Genomic DNA, 17641 nt, shown 5'->3' on the forward strand with positions numbered 1-17641 from the left:
TGTGACGCAGTAGTAAAATTCTTGCCACTGAACCGAGACGTCCTGGGTTCGATCCACGGTCGGGTCATGATGGAAAATGATCTTTTTCTCATTGGCTTATATATGTATTTGTTATAAAATATAGTATCGTTGAGTTAGTATCCTAAGACACAAGTCTCGAACTTAGGTACTTTGGAGCTAGCTCAATCTGTGTGATTTGTCCTAATATATTTATTTATTTATTATTTCCTATCAGCGGCCAAGGCTTCGACATCCATTGGAGGTTATGAATTGGTTCTATTCTATGGCGGTGCCACACGCCATATGGCTTTTACTAATATTCATTTTAGGATTATTTTTTTATAAATAACTGCATATTTTTTCTTTCATTCAAACCCAGATTAAAGTTGAAGTTGAACAAAACAAGCAGTCACCTCGGCGATGGTGGTGATGCCGGCCTCGTCCAACTCCTTCCACCGCGCGTGGTTGTCGCGCGCGTGCGTCACCAGCTCTGGCATGTCGATGAACGCTAAAATCAGATAATACATAGTATTAGATCCACAAAGCTATGAGTTGCGAAACTCGAAGGCTAAATTCAGCTGTATGCTGTACAACGTAGAAAGTAAATATTCCTATGCTTGCGGCCTTAATTGTTTGTTAAATTCGTGATCGAAATTCAGGTGGAGAAAAACCAACCGGCCCAGGCCTCCATCATGTTGATGATGATGTAGTCGATGAAGCCGAGCTGCGAGCGCGGGATGGAGCACGTGGCGCGGTCGAACATCGGCATCACCACCGGCAGCTCCTTGGCCTTCTCCTCGTCCGTCTGCAGGAAATACTCCTCTGCGATCCTGGAGAAAAGGAAATTATATATAGTACGTAATAATTATTTAATAATGAAATTTTGGCTTAGTCTCGCTTAACTTTATCAAAATTCTTTCAAAAGGCAAGATTCTTTCAAAGAACTAATATTATTAGTCTGTGGTACTAGTTAGTGCTATAAACACGTATGGCTCATTTTTGGTGGATTTTTTTATTAAGTTGATGTTTTGAAAGTGTTCTAAGAAGTCATTAACGCAGGTCTAACTTTCAATATTAAACTTACCTCCTAGCCCATTCGAAGGCGAACTTCTGCGGCCTGGAAGCGTTAGAGACGTCCGCACACTTGATCATCATCCTCTTCACTAACACCATGTTCTCTGGCAGCGTGAGCGCTGTCGTGTCCAGAGACAATGGTTCCTGGAAGGTGGAATTACGAGTTTTACTTTTGCTGTTTGATTTTAAATCAATGTGTTGATTTTGCATATTTCTCTTAAAATTAAAGGACAGTGGGTGGGCAGCGGAAGTCCCATCATGATTTGATTCCAGTATCTAAAGATCCCACATAATATTCCACAAATAAAATAAAACTGACTAGAAGTGATGTTAAAGATCCCGAACGCTTATTCCCTTTACCTCAGTCTGCATGCCATCTTCCTTACTGCCCGCGGACGTCGCGTAGAAAACGTTGACGAATTTCGCGAGGTGCTCGTAGTGCTTCGTCATCTCCGTGGCGAGGATCATGTCGATCACGTTGTGCCGCATCGACTTATACGTGTCCCGGTCGAGATTCTTGAATATGTTCACGCGGTCGTCGTCTGGAATAGGTTGACAATTGAAGTAAGTATGAGCGAGCCAAATCGAAGCGAGCATCGAGTTAGCCAAATTAATTGTAAATTCGTCGCAATTGCCACCGTATAGAGATGCAGAAACCAGTCCTCGCGATTGACTGTACTTAGCGACATATGCTTCCTCATAAGAAGATTAAAATGAAAGTAACAGAAAATGTACCTAATGGAAGTTAAATTGAGTGCAATGAATCTGCCCGCCAATAAACTATGATAATACTTCTTATCAACACATTATTGTTTAACGGTCTCCTTGGCACAAAACTCAATTAGGGCAGAAAACTTACTCTTTGTAACTAACTTCTAATAGGAATCAAGTTTGGTGGATTTCGAAAGCAAAATGTCTTACTAAGAGTGATTTTGAAGGTGAGCGCTGCGTGATGGGACTCTAGCACGCTGACGTCATTGTACAGTATCGCGAGCGGGTGCCGCGAGTTGCAGAGGAACGCGGATGATGTGCCCGGGTGGTCGATATCGTGCGCCGCAGCCGATATCAGAGCTGCTGCTGCTTCTAGTGGCTCCAGGAGTGACTTCAGGCGGTCCTTCTCTAAGAAGTATGCTACTGCCTGCAAAAAAATTACTGAACATTTAAGAACATGTGCATGGATTTGTAATAACTTTCTATGAGCTGACATGGCCTATTTTTCCTTATACATCTATAGGGAAAACCAGCAGAGACTACTAAATGGTTGATGATTATGAAACTTAAGAACTAACCTGAAGTACATCAGCAGCGTGCGTAGAGTTATGATACGTATTGGTGGAATGGTAATTCGTCTCTACAGCGGTCAGCCAATGGAGCAACGTCCTTTCGTCACATTCGAGTGTTGCGCAGACGTCGAACCTGCCTCCCATGAGGGTCAGTCCGAGATGGGCGAGCGGCCGGTTGCGCGTGAGTTCTTCTAAGCGGAATATCTCGAAATCCCAGCTTAGAGCTGTGTCTAGCAGCTCGCGGACTTGGCCCGATGCCTGGAGAAATCGTTATTTAATTATTCAAGAGAGTTCAAGAAGTTCTTGTAATAGCAGGAAGACGCGATGATAAAAATTATATGCCACATTGAAAATAAATGAGGAAGACTGTGTCCAGCAGATTAAGTTTTATTTTGTCATTAAACAAGACAAAATAAAACTTCATAGTTGGAGACCATGAAAGAGATGGCGGGGCGATATTGATGGCTTCCTGACGGGGTGGCAACAGGCTGCTCTCGACAGAGATTTGTGGAAAAAGGAAGGAAGGCCTCCGCGGCCTTTGCCCAGCGGTGGGACACGTCAAAAGGCTAATAAAAATTATTTCATTACCTTGTGCTTGATGTTGCCCCTGTTGGTCTGCGAACGGACGACGGTGGAGTCGTTGCTGCTTCTCCGAGAGGAGAGCACGTTGGTCGGCCCTTGCTGGAAACATCAATATTGTTACATCATTTATTGTTGTCTTCGTGTCCATTTGGTGGTCATGTTTGTATTGTATTGGGAAATTTATGGTGCCTAAATTAAATTGATCAGATATTTCAAGTTAACTCTTATTAGGTAGACAGAGCCAAGAGTTGCGATACTCGAGGACCAAATTTAGCTGTATTGACTTGATGGTGGAATTGAGATTCGATTATGATAGGTTGTTAGCCAATTAAAAGATTTTGGTTGACTTTTACAATTTGCGCGGGAAGAGAAGCAGCAGCTGCTGGCACGTTACATTGCTTTCTTTTGCTCCAAGACGGGCATAGAGGGTAAAGTCAGATTTTAAAATTATATGATAATGTTCCACATATAAATACGCAAGGCTATTTTCGTGGCTCGGGTATTAATTTCTGCTAGAATATACTTTTGAAAAGCGACATTTTTTCAAAGACTTCTCCAATTGGGATATTCTAATTGGCAAGGCAATTCAATTCTAAAAGGCATAACTCGAGTAAAAAAATTAAAATGTTCCTATGATCGAAAATCTGAAATTTTATTGCATTTCCATGACATGCAAAATTAAGCGGCGGTGGTCTAGTGTTTAAAACCGCCGATATTAAGTTTATGTCGGGCACTAATTTCTTTTTTTTCAAATTTTTACTGTGCATTTGAAACATGTTGGAACACCATTATGCTTTATATTTACAATTTATTTTGAAAGGCGATTGATACATCATTAGTGAAAGCGTATAAAATTAGTCACAGATTAACAAAAAAAAATAGATATAAGTAATTATAGTACAGATAGTACGAGATGAGACGACGAGTATGAGATACAAAAAAATAACTTTCATAGCTATGTAACGCTCTATACTAGCTCTACGAGCATAAAGTGAAGAAGACACAGACAAGGCAGACGATAGTACGTCTTCCTACCATATGAATAAGGCTCATGTTGGCCTGCTCCCGCTACTCGCCGACAGGATCGTGAACAAAAAGGTCCATGTTAGTATATCTTAAATTGTAAATAAATAAATTACATCAATTTTAAATATCATTAATATCACATGCTTTTCACCCAAATTCGAAACCTCGTTCAACTAAATTAATTAATTCAGGAATAAGTAATTATTTTGGTTTACAAGTAAAATTATTATCATTAATTACAACATAATTACTTTGTATTTCGTTAAACGAATTACGAACAAAATTCGATTTATGATACAACATGAAACATATTTACAATTTTATAATATAACTGGCCACTTTCAAAAAAAATCAGTTTCCATAAGATCCGATAAAAAAGAAAAACATATTATAAAATAAATGAAATTTATAAAACAATACATTAAATATCCCATACAGGCAGTTAGGAAAAAATAAATTCAAATAAACAATAGAACATTAGAGAGAGCACTCACAGATAGTAGAGCGCCAATAAGGTCGGTGGCGATGGGATCTTCAACTCGCAGCTTGGGCTCGTCCTTCATCTGTGGCGAGTAAAGTTCTGAGGTCCTCAACATGTCGACTGCTCGCTCTATGCATGCCACAGTCGATGGTGGCGCCCCCTCTGTCGCTGCTGATAGGAGAGCTATGACCTGAAATGTATTCAAAAATTATTTACCACTAAGTATACTAAATTTCACCATTAAATAATTTGGAAGAAATATTTCTGCATAGGTTGTAACATCAGGTGTCATAAACAGTACTAGCATAAACTACGATCACTCCCAGATCCGCTTGGATCTGGCCATTTTAGCTGTAAAATGATCCCCACCCTCAGTTATCGGCTGACTATAGGGCTGAAAATGCGCCGCTTCGTATGTTCCTGAACGCATTGTGATTATGGCAGCAATCCACTCTTAATTCACGCAGGTGAACAAGGCCTGCACAAACTATGATAGTGTGAAAACAACAAGTTTGTTTCATACATTCTGACTGTGGTTCTACTTTAATAGTTGTGTGGTCTTCAAGACTTGGATATGTTCTATTACCTTGGTGATGGGGGCTTCAAGCGGCAACCCCTGTAGTTTGGCCAGCGAGGTCCGGCGCAGGCCATCAGACGCGACGGAGCGGACGTCCAGGGAGCCTCGTCGGATGGAGTGCAGTGACCCTCTAGCCCTCTCTCCCTCTACCACGTTCGTGTGCTCGCAGACGAACACTATGTGCGATGTGCTTCTGCTCAGATGGAAACGTTGAGATATTAGTTACAAGAAATAATAAACAGAATGATATAAAGGTAGCACAAAAAAAACGAACTTTCTGATATACTTTTTTCATTGAGAAATTCAGGTATTATTAAGCCTTGGCATGTCCTAAAAGCCTACGTTTGTTGGAAAGGTTTGACACCACTTCATACTATCTAGAAAATACTAAGAGAAAAACAAATGTTTCATTGTTATTACTAAACATGATACCTGAAGATACATAAGCGCAATTTGATTTAAGTTTAAGCACTGCCGAAGTATTCAAGACAATTTATTTACTGAGACACTATTTAACAAATTGGTATAAAGGGCGGCCTTAATGCTAAAAGCATTTTGTCTTTCAAACTTCAGAAAAAAAATGAAATACGTTTATGAATTAATCCTGAGGTTGTTGATGCACGGATCTGCGTATTGTATGTATTGTCTCTGGTCTTCCAGCATAAAACATAAGGCCTTAAAACATCAGAATTCCTCAAATACTAACCTAGTAAGAGCAACCGTAGCGCCCCTGCACGGCAGCAGTATAGGGTCCGGCGCAGCTCTGCGTCGTAGCGTGACGGGCGCCTCCCAGTCGCGCACGCCGGTTGTCGCCAGCCGCAGGGCTTCGCCCCCGGCGGTCTCCGTCAGCGGCCGCGGGCCCTCCTCCCCGCGCCAGCCCAGCACTCTGCACCATGACTTGTTGGTCAGCTGCAAGAAAGGGAACACTTTAAAACTTAAGCTTTGTCTTTACTAACACAGTTTAAGTGTTCTAATAACAAATATTTGAGTCCTTGTTAGTAAATTAATTCATTAATTATTTCATTAGGCGTTGCCAGTAGGCCTTAGTAGGTGGTCGGATGAGCTTAGGGCATAAGACACGACCTGGATGTATAGGATAGAGATAGGAATAGATAGAAATTCACAGAAAAGGAGTAGAAAGGCTTTTACGCGATAGTCGGACAAGCTGACTGAGACCACCTAATTTCATTTAAAGAAATATTGTACTTAGTTGATACAAGAAAATATGTGAACTGATATAAGGCAGAAAGTACTCACAAGTATCCTCTGCTGGTCATCAGTGACGGCCACAAGATCTCTAGAGCGGTCAGCCACCGCGGCTAATGCGGCAATCGCTGATATCTGCGCACGCGCAGTCGCGGCCGCCGCGCGCGCTTGCAGGATCTCCCCGCACCACGCGACTGCGCCTAACGTCTCCACCATTACCTAGAACAAAATTTATTTATTAGTTACAAGCTTTTATTTAGTTTCACTTATCCCAATCTTTGTCTGTAATCAAATCTTGCAATTTAAATTTCACCTAATTCCGCTTGTCTTGCAAAGTTTAAAATTGTCAAGTCACTAAAGTTAGCTATATTGCGAACTTTTTTGTAAAAACTATAAAAAATGTTCGAGCTGCTACACACACCGTAACTATTCTCGGTATTAATAATATAACTATCTATAAAATATCTATTTATAAGTTCTAAGCGTCAGTTTTATTAAGGTTTTATAGAACCTGAGAATGCGTATTAAGAAACTTTATGAGTGTTAATTATTAACAAAACATTTCGCTGAAATCTAATTCAAATATGTAAAATATAAACGTCAATATGATATTGTCAAATATTTACGTTATGTAAAAAGTTTAAGTTTAATAAATAAAAAAAATAAAAAAATAAATAAAGCAATGTGTATTGGAAAGATTACACAATTCGCCAATAGAAGATGAGGTGATGTTCTTATTCAAGTTACGTAGAATTTCAAAATAATATATTTCAGTGAGAAATACATTTACATTTATGGGATAATGCATCTTGTACCAATTCGCAGGTGTGCATACAGGCAACACGACGTGTTTCTAGACTGATGGCTCCGCGGGGATGGCATAAATGTTACTTCTAAGTGAAATTTACAGATTTTAAAACTGGATATATTCTCACAAGATCTTTGCTCAGATGATTTATTATGAAAGATTATTTTTAAATAAAGTGCTAGTTCTGTACTTGTGTATAAAAAAATATATGTTTCAATGTGTAAAATCTATATGATTTATATATCACAATCATTATATTATATCATTATCTTTATATTATAAAGAACCAGCGGCTCGTCCCGGCTTCGCTTGAATATCTATTGATGAAAACCGTACCAAAGGTAGTTTTTCAGTTTGTAGCGTTCATACAGACAGACGCGATAAGGGATTTCTTTTTTTATTTCATTATTTTATATTAAATATTATATTATAATATATAGTTACGTATTATAATAAATAGCGATGTTACTATAAATATCTCTCTAACAAAACAACAAACTGCTTTGTTTCGGGTAAGATGATACGATAAAAGGTATAATAGGTTACGAGCTCATCAACACACGGTCGGTTTTGCTCTGTGTTACATACATGCTTGCTTAGCATATATATATATATATATATATATATATATATATATATATATATATATATGTGGGAAATGGAACGGAGTGAGTGAGAGAGAGGGATGTAGGAGTGAAAGGGACGGAAGTGGAAATAGAAGAATGGCGGATTCGGGCGAAAGCGCTAAGACGTGATTCTAAGGTGTGTTTTTGTTAAAATAAAAAGTGCTGCCTAATTTGATTTTTTACTCTGAGCCTCCATCCCACAAATTTTGGGGGCTCGTCCGGGATGTGCTTGGAGTAAGAAGAAGACGAATAAGATCCTGTGAAGACGAAGTTATCACCGGCGGCCGGCGCGCATAACCGAAATCTAAAGACGCAACGTGGTTATGGTGGGTGCGGCGCGCGGTCAAGACGACGACATGTTATGTTATGGATATATGTTATGGATCAAGTGATGGACGATATAAAAAATGCCCGCTCAACTTGAATAATTAAGCCCAAATTGAGAGGGCAACGTGCTAATAATCAAATTGACTGGGCATTATTATTAAGTAATTAGACTAGTTTCAACATTTTTGTCAAGTTATATTTTTTCAAAAACTTAAAAATGAAAAACAAATAAATATTTTGAAAAGTTTTTAGAGAATAATGTACTTATTACCTATTAAAAACATACAACAACATATGTATATGTATGTATATAAAATTATATATATTCATATATTTAGTTAGGAACGAATCATTATTCTGTAAACTAATACTTTGTGTTATTTCGTTCAGTTTGTTTACTTTACGTTTGTTATTTGTAAGGTTATTGAACATGCGATGTTGACATTCTAATAAAAACTGTCCGTGTCATGAGATATCAGAAACTGTTCATATACCAAGATCACAAATAGACAATCATATATGCATTTGTGTCTAAACGGATCCGAAGAAAAACAGACGAGGAAACAGACTGGTAAGGCACACCAGTTTAATTTGCGAAACATGTAGATCAAATTTAATCTTTTAAAATGAAAATGCGTCTCCGCCCGGAGCTAAAAGTATGTTTTGTGTTTTACGATCAAACTTTCAACCTCTCAAATGCGGTCTGCATTGAGGTTCTGCTCAGAGATTTTTGAAAAAAAAGTAACTTATATTTGTCCTCGACTCTTTAGAGTCGTTACTTTTTTTAATATCTTTATTTATTTTTTTATTATTATATTTATTTTTTTAATTTTTAATATCTGTAATTAATATGTATCTACAACAAACTTTAGCATTGAAAGCGTAACATATTACTTAAGTATTGTAAAAGTAAAGATGAATAAAAGTTCATGTGCCTATTGGATTCCCACCGTAACAATACTGAGATACCTAGTATGACCATTTCAATGTAGAAATACACAATAGGAGAACATCCAATATCGTGAGCGGGTTGTGGATCAAGCTTATGATTCAGACAACGAATAAAATACAGTCATACGTGTATGCTAACGATGGTATTGAATTTCACATTTATATCTGTGTATTAAATTTATCAATTTTACATAAAAAATACTGTGTGCGTAGTGCGACTTTGCTATTTACATCTTACCATCGAGTCGATTCGCAGCGAGACTCACTTAATTAATCACAGTGCGTCTAATTGTAACGAAATGACAACCACACCGCAATGTGATTGATTCGTTGTGTCTCACTTCGAATCAACTCGATAGTGAGAAATGAAATGCAACCCCTTACTTCGCTGTCTGGATAATTAACAATCTTTATATATTACGAACAATTTAAGCAGAGCGAACAGGAAGGTAGAGATAATATAATTAATAAGTATTCTTCGAGATGCCGTCAGGAAAATATATTTTCTTCTTCGATATTCTAGCTGTGCCTCAAGGTTTCGATCCCTTGGGAGAATTTTATCATATAAAATACAGACTTGTTCAAATCAGAGTGGTAGATCAGGTATAATATAAAATAGACTAATATAAAATAGACTATAGACAATAAAATAGACCCAATATAAACGTTTTCCAATGTATCGTTAACAAAACATCACATTCTCAGAAGGACAGTTAATTGGAGAGAAAAAAGAAAAATGTATGACGAAATAACATTTCATGTAAACGTTGTTTCGGTGTTTTTTTTTTGGTTAGCCGTGGGCAGGCGCTCCATGCGCCGTGGTGTGAGCTCATACCGCAGACGAGTTTTACACGTTTTTGAAATTTCGTACATACCCATCCAAACGGTGTAATTACAAGTTTGTAAAAATGTTAGAAATACTTTACGCCTAAACATATGTCTAACCTTTAGCATTTGAGTAATACGACAGATGTAAGAACATTTGTAATGTTCTTATATCTGTGAGTAAAACTGACTTAAGATGGATTTTCTTTTGTTTTTTTGCTATGATGCAATATTATTCCTTGTCCATGTCCAAGTCCATGAGAGAGGCCTTTGCCCAGCAGTGGTTCCACGGGAATTGCGTACCTTCGAGATAAAAAATACCCTATGTGTTAATTTAAGGTACCTCAATACCAAATTTCATAAAAATAGGCCCAGCCGTTTGAGTTGTGAATGTAACAAACATACGCGCAAACTTTCGCCTTTATAATATTAGTTACGTTTGGATAAGCAGAATTTTATACTTTATTCGAAAAACGTCACGGAAGATGGGTTAAGCTGTAATAAAAAATATCGATCGTCTTACTCTGTTGAAGCCGGCTTCTAAGAAGGGCAACACCGCGAAGTCATCCTTGAGGTACGCGCTGGAACAAAAGAATATTTATTTTCATTTACAAATTCATTGCTAAATGTTTCCAGGGAAGTTGGCACGTCAAATTGACACGTTACAGAATAGCCTTGGGGTGAGTTACTCCAGTCAATGTTGACGTTAATTTTAACCGTCATTTAGACAAAATGAGGTACTTTGCGTTTTTCTGCGCAGATCAAAATTGACTGATGCAACCAAGCCTTAGGTCTTGTTTCACCGCTTGCTAATAAAATAAATACCTATAGCCTAGGTAAAAAAAAGCAATTGCTTAGGTAAAAATTGTGATTTAGTAGTATTTTTTTCTATTATACCTTTGAATTGTCATAATATTTTTTACACTAGCCTATTGAAAATGCCATTGCATTCTACATTCCACGAGCTATCTGTTAATCATGATTTATCAGATAGTTTCTGAAATGGAGAATGCAATAGCATAACGCTCCAACATTAATTAGAGAGTCACGTTTTATTCTTGCTGGTACCCAATAGGGAAAAATCTGACACCAGTGTTAGCAATAACATTTTGAGTAAATTATCATATGTTGACTATCTCTACCACTAGATTTTATTTAAGTCCAATTACGAGTAAGTTAGCTATTTCTCCGCGTTTTCCTGAATTTGTGGCTGTAGCCGGTTTTTTGCGCGATAAAAAAGGTAGGTACATTTTGTTGTCGGTGAAGTAAAATTTATGTAAATTACAGGCCGGCCAGTTGCACAACCTTAAATATACCTATTTAGCTACGAATTTTCCTCGCAATACATTTTTAAGGAAATCATTTATATGGAAGTATTTACTATAAATAATAATAATAAGGTTTTTCTAGCTTATATAATACTAGATGTTGCCCGGGGCTTTGCTCCCGTAGGAATTTTGAGATAAAATATAGCCTATAGCAATCTTGGATAATGTACCTTTCAAATGGTGAAAGTATTTTTGAAATCGGTTCGGTAGTTTCGGAGATTACCCGCCTCAAACATACAAAATCACAAACGCTTACCTCTTTATAATAATAGTATAGATGTCGTACTGCTTGGCAATAGCCTCAAATGTGTAACAAATTATTACCTTAAAATATAAGGAAGTAGATATTACGAATAATAAAAATAATTCTACATTCCGACATATAAGACGAAGATACATATTTTACTTATTAAACTCAATAATAACACAGTAATAACGTGTACAAATATTTTTTGCTAAAATATAAATAACATTTTGAAAACATATATATTTTGAATTGCAATATTTTGTACAGTCCATCACATCACCACTGTTTCTCAGAACACAATGATATCTGCCTATATTGTTTCTTCCGTCCGACCATAGAAATCAAAGGTAACCTTGTCGGCCCAAATGGAATGAAACAACCTAACATAGATATGCGGGCTTTTGTGGGCAGCTGCGATTGTTTGAATTGTAACTGTCCAAAACAAAACAGAATGAAACTCGAAACAGTTTTATTTAAAACATTTCTGTTTCTATTAAAAATATGCACTAACTGTTATGTATAATTATAAACCTAAATATTTACTCAGTTCAACAAGCACTATTGATGTGAACATAAGTTTAACGAAATACTTTAAATAGGTAATGTGATTGGTAGTAGGAAGCCCCAATATGGTTACGCAAATTCAGATTTAATTAATTTTAGGTATAAAAAATTTTCATTCTTATTATTATAAAACAAAGTCCACTGCCGCCTTCTGTCTGTACGCGATAAACTCAACTATTACACGGATTTTCATACGGTTTTCACTAATAGATAATGTGATTCATGAGGGTGGTTTAGGTGTTTAATTTATTATGTTTTTACTGCGGGACGAAGCCGGGACGGCGTTCTTAACAAATTATGGTAAATTTCAATATAGAAAATTTTTAAATTTTACATGCAAGAACTATTTGATTCGAAACAGGCCCAATTGAAGGCAATATTGTAGGAATCAATAAAGTATGTTCAACGCATAGCAGTGGATACAATTAACACAATCTGATACAATTCCTGCCTTCCGGCTGGAGAATGATTGTTAGTATTGATTTGATTACTTGTGGAGTATTATTGGGATATTTGCAGTCATACCGACTGACCTGTAATAGTTATTACACGAATATAATAATTGTTGCAATAGAGGTCGCCTGCAGCTTCGTCCGCGTTTGTTTCTCATCTGAGCGTTTTACCGGTTACTTCCGCAGTCGTTGAGCGTCAGAGCCCAGAGACCACATTGTTATGAATTCCAGAATAATCGGACCCGTAATTTTTGAGTTAATTAAAAAAATCAATCCTATTTGGGTATGCTATTGTTGATAGGCAACAATAGCATACCCAAATAGGATTGATTTTTATAATTGAGTTATTAAGGCATATGTCCCTTAGTCGCCTAGTACGACATCGACGGGAGGACTAGGAGTGGTTCTCTTTTAGGGCGGGACCATACGCCACATCAAAATTGTACTGGCTATTTCAATATTCTAAATTGGCAAGTATAAAAAAAGGTCCAAAAGGTAATTGGGATTCGCAAAAATAATAAGGGAATCAATGCAAGAATACATTCGTAATACATACCTACATACATCGGATCCGAACAACTAATGATATGAAAACACAAGATTATAAGGGAAAATTCGTTGTTAAGGTTTCCTGATAAAATAGACCCCTATAATTGGGTACCTTTGGGTGCCTTTTGTGGACTTAATAAGGACATCTCCTTATTACGGACAAAGAAACAGATGAATTCGATATTTTTACCTCTTGATCTTGGCTTTATTGTGGGGATTTAATTTTGAGATTACAATACGGAATTTAATGAGAATGTAGGTAGGTGCTCTTAGTATAATGGGATTAGAAATAAGTACTTATTATGATTATAAGACGACACCATAGAAATTTGAAAAGATCTATTCTTCTTGAGAATACCCACCGTAGTTTTCAATCGAGTTTATTTTGAATGAATTTAATTTTGAACTAGCTTTTGCCTGCGGGGATTTCCTACGGGAACAGTGATTTATCCACGCTGTAATGGACCCTATGTTTTTCTCCATATCTTACTAGTAATAAGCAGGTAAGTAGTAATTAGCGTGAAGTGTAACAAACAAATAAACAAATTTACTTTCGCTTTTATAATATTAGTTAGGATAATTTTTTATTATTAATTTGACTCATATTGAACCGAATAATATACATACATAAAGTAGTTACTAGAATAACATTAGATGAAATAGTAACATCTATTTCCTTGATTGATTTTCACCACATCTATTTTGATGATCAGGTAAACGCCTAATCACGATAATTTTCCTGAAGAGGCAACGAAGTGAGGTTAATAGATTTCACGGGCGGCAAGCGAGAGCTGTGATCACTCGCTTATCTTCAGGAGAATTAAACGATACATACTCCTTTTTCGCATGGGCGTAATTTCTACGCGCGTTAAAAATGCGTTATAATAGAACTATGAGCATCAGTGCGTGCGTAGGTCGGTAGGTTCAATATTATCGAAAGGGATGAATATGCAACAAAACGTATGGAGTTCTTTTTACACGGTCGAGGGTTTCTACATCTAGAGCATTGAGAGACGATTTTAGCTTAAAATTAGGGACAGCCTTTTCTTTTTTTCTTATGTTTATAATATTGGCGTTACGTTTAACATTGTTTTTATATAAGTACGAATTCATTGTAAGTCTAGTAAAAATACAACGTGACACATTTCACTAAAACTGAATAAATAACACGTAAAAAACATGGCGTTTACCCAACCGTTAAAACAATGGACAATGAGGCAAAAGTATATAAATCAAAACCGTTTCACATCACACATCAAACATAGCCACAGATATAAGAGCATTACATATGTTCAATCTGTGAACATAGCGCGTTATATACGAGCTTTGCGTGCAAGCATTAAAAAGTGTCAAAACACACCAGCTGCAACACCATGACAAAGTGTGCGAAGTACTCCGCATATACAGGTTGTGTGGAAAACTGTCGGTGTTGATTATACAGGAGCTGGCGTTCGTCAAACTTTTTCAAAGCGAGCGTGATTGCTTTTGTTCCACTTACCTGCGAAAGTTCAAAACAGCCTATGTACTTTTTGCAATTAAAATTTTAGTTTTTTTTTTACGCTCGTGCCTTTCCTACGGTATGCGGCAGTTTGAAATCTACTTTTTTTAAATCCACATGGAGAATACCTACTCGGAAAGCGTAAAAGGGTCGACTTTATAGGTACTAATTGCATTTCAGTATTTTTCTTTGTTTGTTGTAATAAACTTTATTGTTTGAAAATAGTACATAGATTAAAATTAATACAAGAAAGATACATGTACAACGATATTGTGCCAAATCATTTTTGAGTTTATTCATTACAAACAAAATACAAACTTTTCTCTTTAGATTATTAGTATAGATATCTTTTGAATTCCGACTAATTTAAATAAATATTGCATACAAAATTATAATAGGTATGTTCTAAAGGAAGCTAGATGTGTATCTAATATATAAAAAAAAAGAAAATAAAATCACAGAAATATCCAACACCACCGTGTATTATATAATTATAACTTGTGATTAAAGTATAGATTTAGCCAAACAACAGAACATTGTGACAAGAATAAAAAATATCCTTTGTCCCATCACGGGGCTGTTAATTAGCAATCTCGCTATTTCAGTTAAAATCGGTTTAGCTCGATTTATAATTCCTTTACCTAAGTTCGACGTCAAGGTCGAATCTCTAAAGCGACGGACTATTTACATAAAGTGTGTGAGTAGATACTTCATGTCACAAGTTTAGTTAGGAGGTCGTGTGTTATCTTCATCGAGACGAGTTCACAGACTTCGCTAGTTATAGATTAACGGCTTAAATACACATCCCTCACTGTGTTGTTAAATTAAACCCTATTTACGCATAGCCGCAGAAAAGGTGATAGGGACTCTACGGCTCCCTATGGACCCTTATATTTCTGAAAGTACATTACATTTGCGAAAGGAAAATAAATATAAAATGTAGCGGAAGTCAATGGTAGGATTGATGTCAGACCTGCGGCTGGTCGTAAATTCACACAAAAATTGTATTCTTCAAAATATAAAGATTTTTTTACGTTTAAGGTTTTTAAGGTTTAGAGATCCGAAGCCGAAATCAATGATACTAGCTGCGCCCCGGGGCGTCGCTCCCATGGATACCCTACGTGTTATTTCAAGTTACCCGTGAACCAAATTTTATAACAATCGGTCCAGTAGACAGCATATATTTGATATTTCGTAGTCTAGTTAGGCATTTATTTGTCCAATTTTTCCACAGTAGCGGAGCCTCAGTACGCAATTAGTATGCAAATAAGCCTATGTATATCAATAAATCCACGCAGGGAGCCGCAACCACGGGCGGAGAAACAAAATAGCGGACAGAGCTGAGGCACGGAATTTTCCATTATTACAATAATTCCAGCCGGGAAGCGCGGCCGGTTATAAGTTATTTCCCAGAAAATATGAAGCTTTCACCGACATTTTGTGACTGAATTTGAAACTTAATTTTTCAACCGATGGTCGCAGAGATTCCAGTTGCAAGTATGGAACATTCTAAAAATACCAGAATATTACTTAGTTAATTGCATTTAGCTGTATTATATAAGACAAAGTTTAACTTAATTTTATTAAGTTTAGTGTTTATTTCCACTTAGATAATGAAAACAAAATATACTAATTAAAAAAGGACTAACTAAAACAAAAAAATAATAATCGGGAACATTTATTCTTTCGTAGCTTAGTAGATCGTAGTACATGCTTCTGTCGTACCCGTAGCATTCGTAGCATGCTCTAGTCGTAGCCGTAACTTTCGTAGTACAGGGTTTAGTCGTAGCATTTCGTAGTCAATGTCTATTTATCATCATTATTTTGTTAATTAAATAAATCATGAAAATTTGTGGCATGTACAATTTGTCAGTATATCCAATTCATGCCAATAAAATTTATCTTTAAATCAAAGATAATTTTAAAGCTACTATAAATTTTAACATTACTAAATTATAAAGCCGTTTCTTTATTTTGATTAGATTAGATTTATGGTAGTCGTTCAAAAAAGGGATGTGCGAGATAACAAAATAATATATTTTTTTGTTTCAAAATATATTTATTTAATATTTGTTTTACTCTGTTCTTCATATTATTATCTTATCGAGTATATTAACACAGGCACCAGTGTTAGTTATTATTAAAGTCGTCGAAACTGGACATGAGTTTTCCTTGTAATAAGCAAGAAATCTTATGACATGACAACTTTCCTCTAATGACATTAGTTTTCAATTTATTCCTTGATTAATTTTTTTCTTAACGTATACTCATGGATTTAATAAGTACTTCATACCGAGTATCTACTAATTCCATGCGTATACTATCACATGTATGTTTTGTCCATTTTCTGAACTGCCACATATAATGTAATTTATTTTGAAGGCTGAGTGCAATATCCGAAGGCACTATTCACGTAATGAAGAACTCGGTTTACTGCCCATAAAGGGCTGTAGGTCCTTTCGTCGACATCTAAAAGGGTGTTCACTTGTGGCCTTGCAAAGATATATTACTATGATCCTTACATTTTGTCGGACATACAAAAAACGATGTTACCAAATTAACATCATTTTTTCAAATTTCTTCTACAGTAGCGACACCCTTGAGTTTTCCAATGTGCAATGTAAGAATTCGAAAAAAGCACTATGCCAATGAGCCCCAATAATATATTGTTGGCATTACATGTATCGAAACCATGAAAATAGAACATTTCTTTCAAATTCAGACTTTTCATTTCCTTATCAGTTCACACATTCTTTGAAAAAGAAACGCAAAATTTGGGTGAATTGAAAACAGTTATTGTTACTAACTCTTTTAGTTATTTATAGAATATTTCAATCGTCTAACAATACGATTTATAATTATATTTATGTGCTAAAAAATAAATTATAATACATCATAATCTGCCAGAAATATTTACCCTTTTTACTCGTATAATGCCTGTTTGTCTGAATTGTTTTTGTTTAAATTACTTCTAAAACACTTTCGTCTCAATGCCCACGTCGTGTTTTCGTCAAAACCATTCTCCCTAAAAGATATGAGTTGAAAATAGAGTTCTTTGTTACATTAAATATTAATTCAGGTATGTTATAAGTTCGAATCAAAAATGTAGACAAGACAATGAAGGATTTTTAGCCATTGTTTTCGTAGTACATGCCTGTTAGCCGTAGACTTATAAGCCGTAACAATCGTAACTTATGCTTTTTTTTGTAGCCATAGCATTAGTAGCCACGCTTTATT

The 17641-nt window shown here is 36.1% G+C and overlaps 1 protein-coding gene across 7 annotated transcripts in view; it reads right to left on the minus strand.

Moving 5' to 3' along the window:
• The window catches only part of LOC128677585 (high affinity cAMP-specific and IBMX-insensitive 3',5'-cyclic phosphodiesterase 8), a 130471-nt gene that overhangs the window by 2890 nt on the left and 109940 nt on the right, over positions 1-17641 (minus strand). For 6 of the 7 annotated variants that reach the window (XM_053758538.1, XM_053758541.2, XM_053758540.2 and 3 more), the window contains 13 exons: positions 10290-10347; positions 6281-6448; positions 5730-5932; positions 5033-5216; positions 4460-4636; positions 3975-4007; positions 2946-3038; positions 2364-2615; positions 1996-2212; positions 1435-1616; positions 1085-1218; positions 676-830; positions 414-508 (listed from right to left, as the gene is read on the minus strand). In XM_053758538.1, the coding sequence (XP_053614513.1) occupies positions 414-508; positions 676-830; positions 1085-1218; positions 1435-1616; positions 1996-2212; positions 2364-2615; positions 2946-3038; positions 3975-4007; positions 4460-4636; positions 5033-5216; positions 5730-5932; positions 6281-6448; positions 10290-10347 (1951 nt within the window). The remainder of the gene's footprint in view (positions 1-413; positions 509-675; positions 831-1084; positions 1219-1434; positions 1617-1995; positions 2213-2363; positions 2616-2945; positions 3039-3974; positions 4008-4459; positions 4637-5032; positions 5217-5729; positions 5933-6280; positions 6449-10289; positions 10348-17641) is intronic. The other variant, XM_053758537.1, reaches the window with a different exon arrangement.

Source organism: Plodia interpunctella, chromosome 18 (genome assembly GCF_027563975.2).
Source record: "Plodia interpunctella isolate USDA-ARS_2022_Savannah chromosome 18, ilPloInte3.2, whole genome shotgun sequence".
Lineage (NCBI taxonomy): Eukaryota > Metazoa > Arthropoda > Insecta > Lepidoptera > Pyralidae > Plodia > Plodia interpunctella.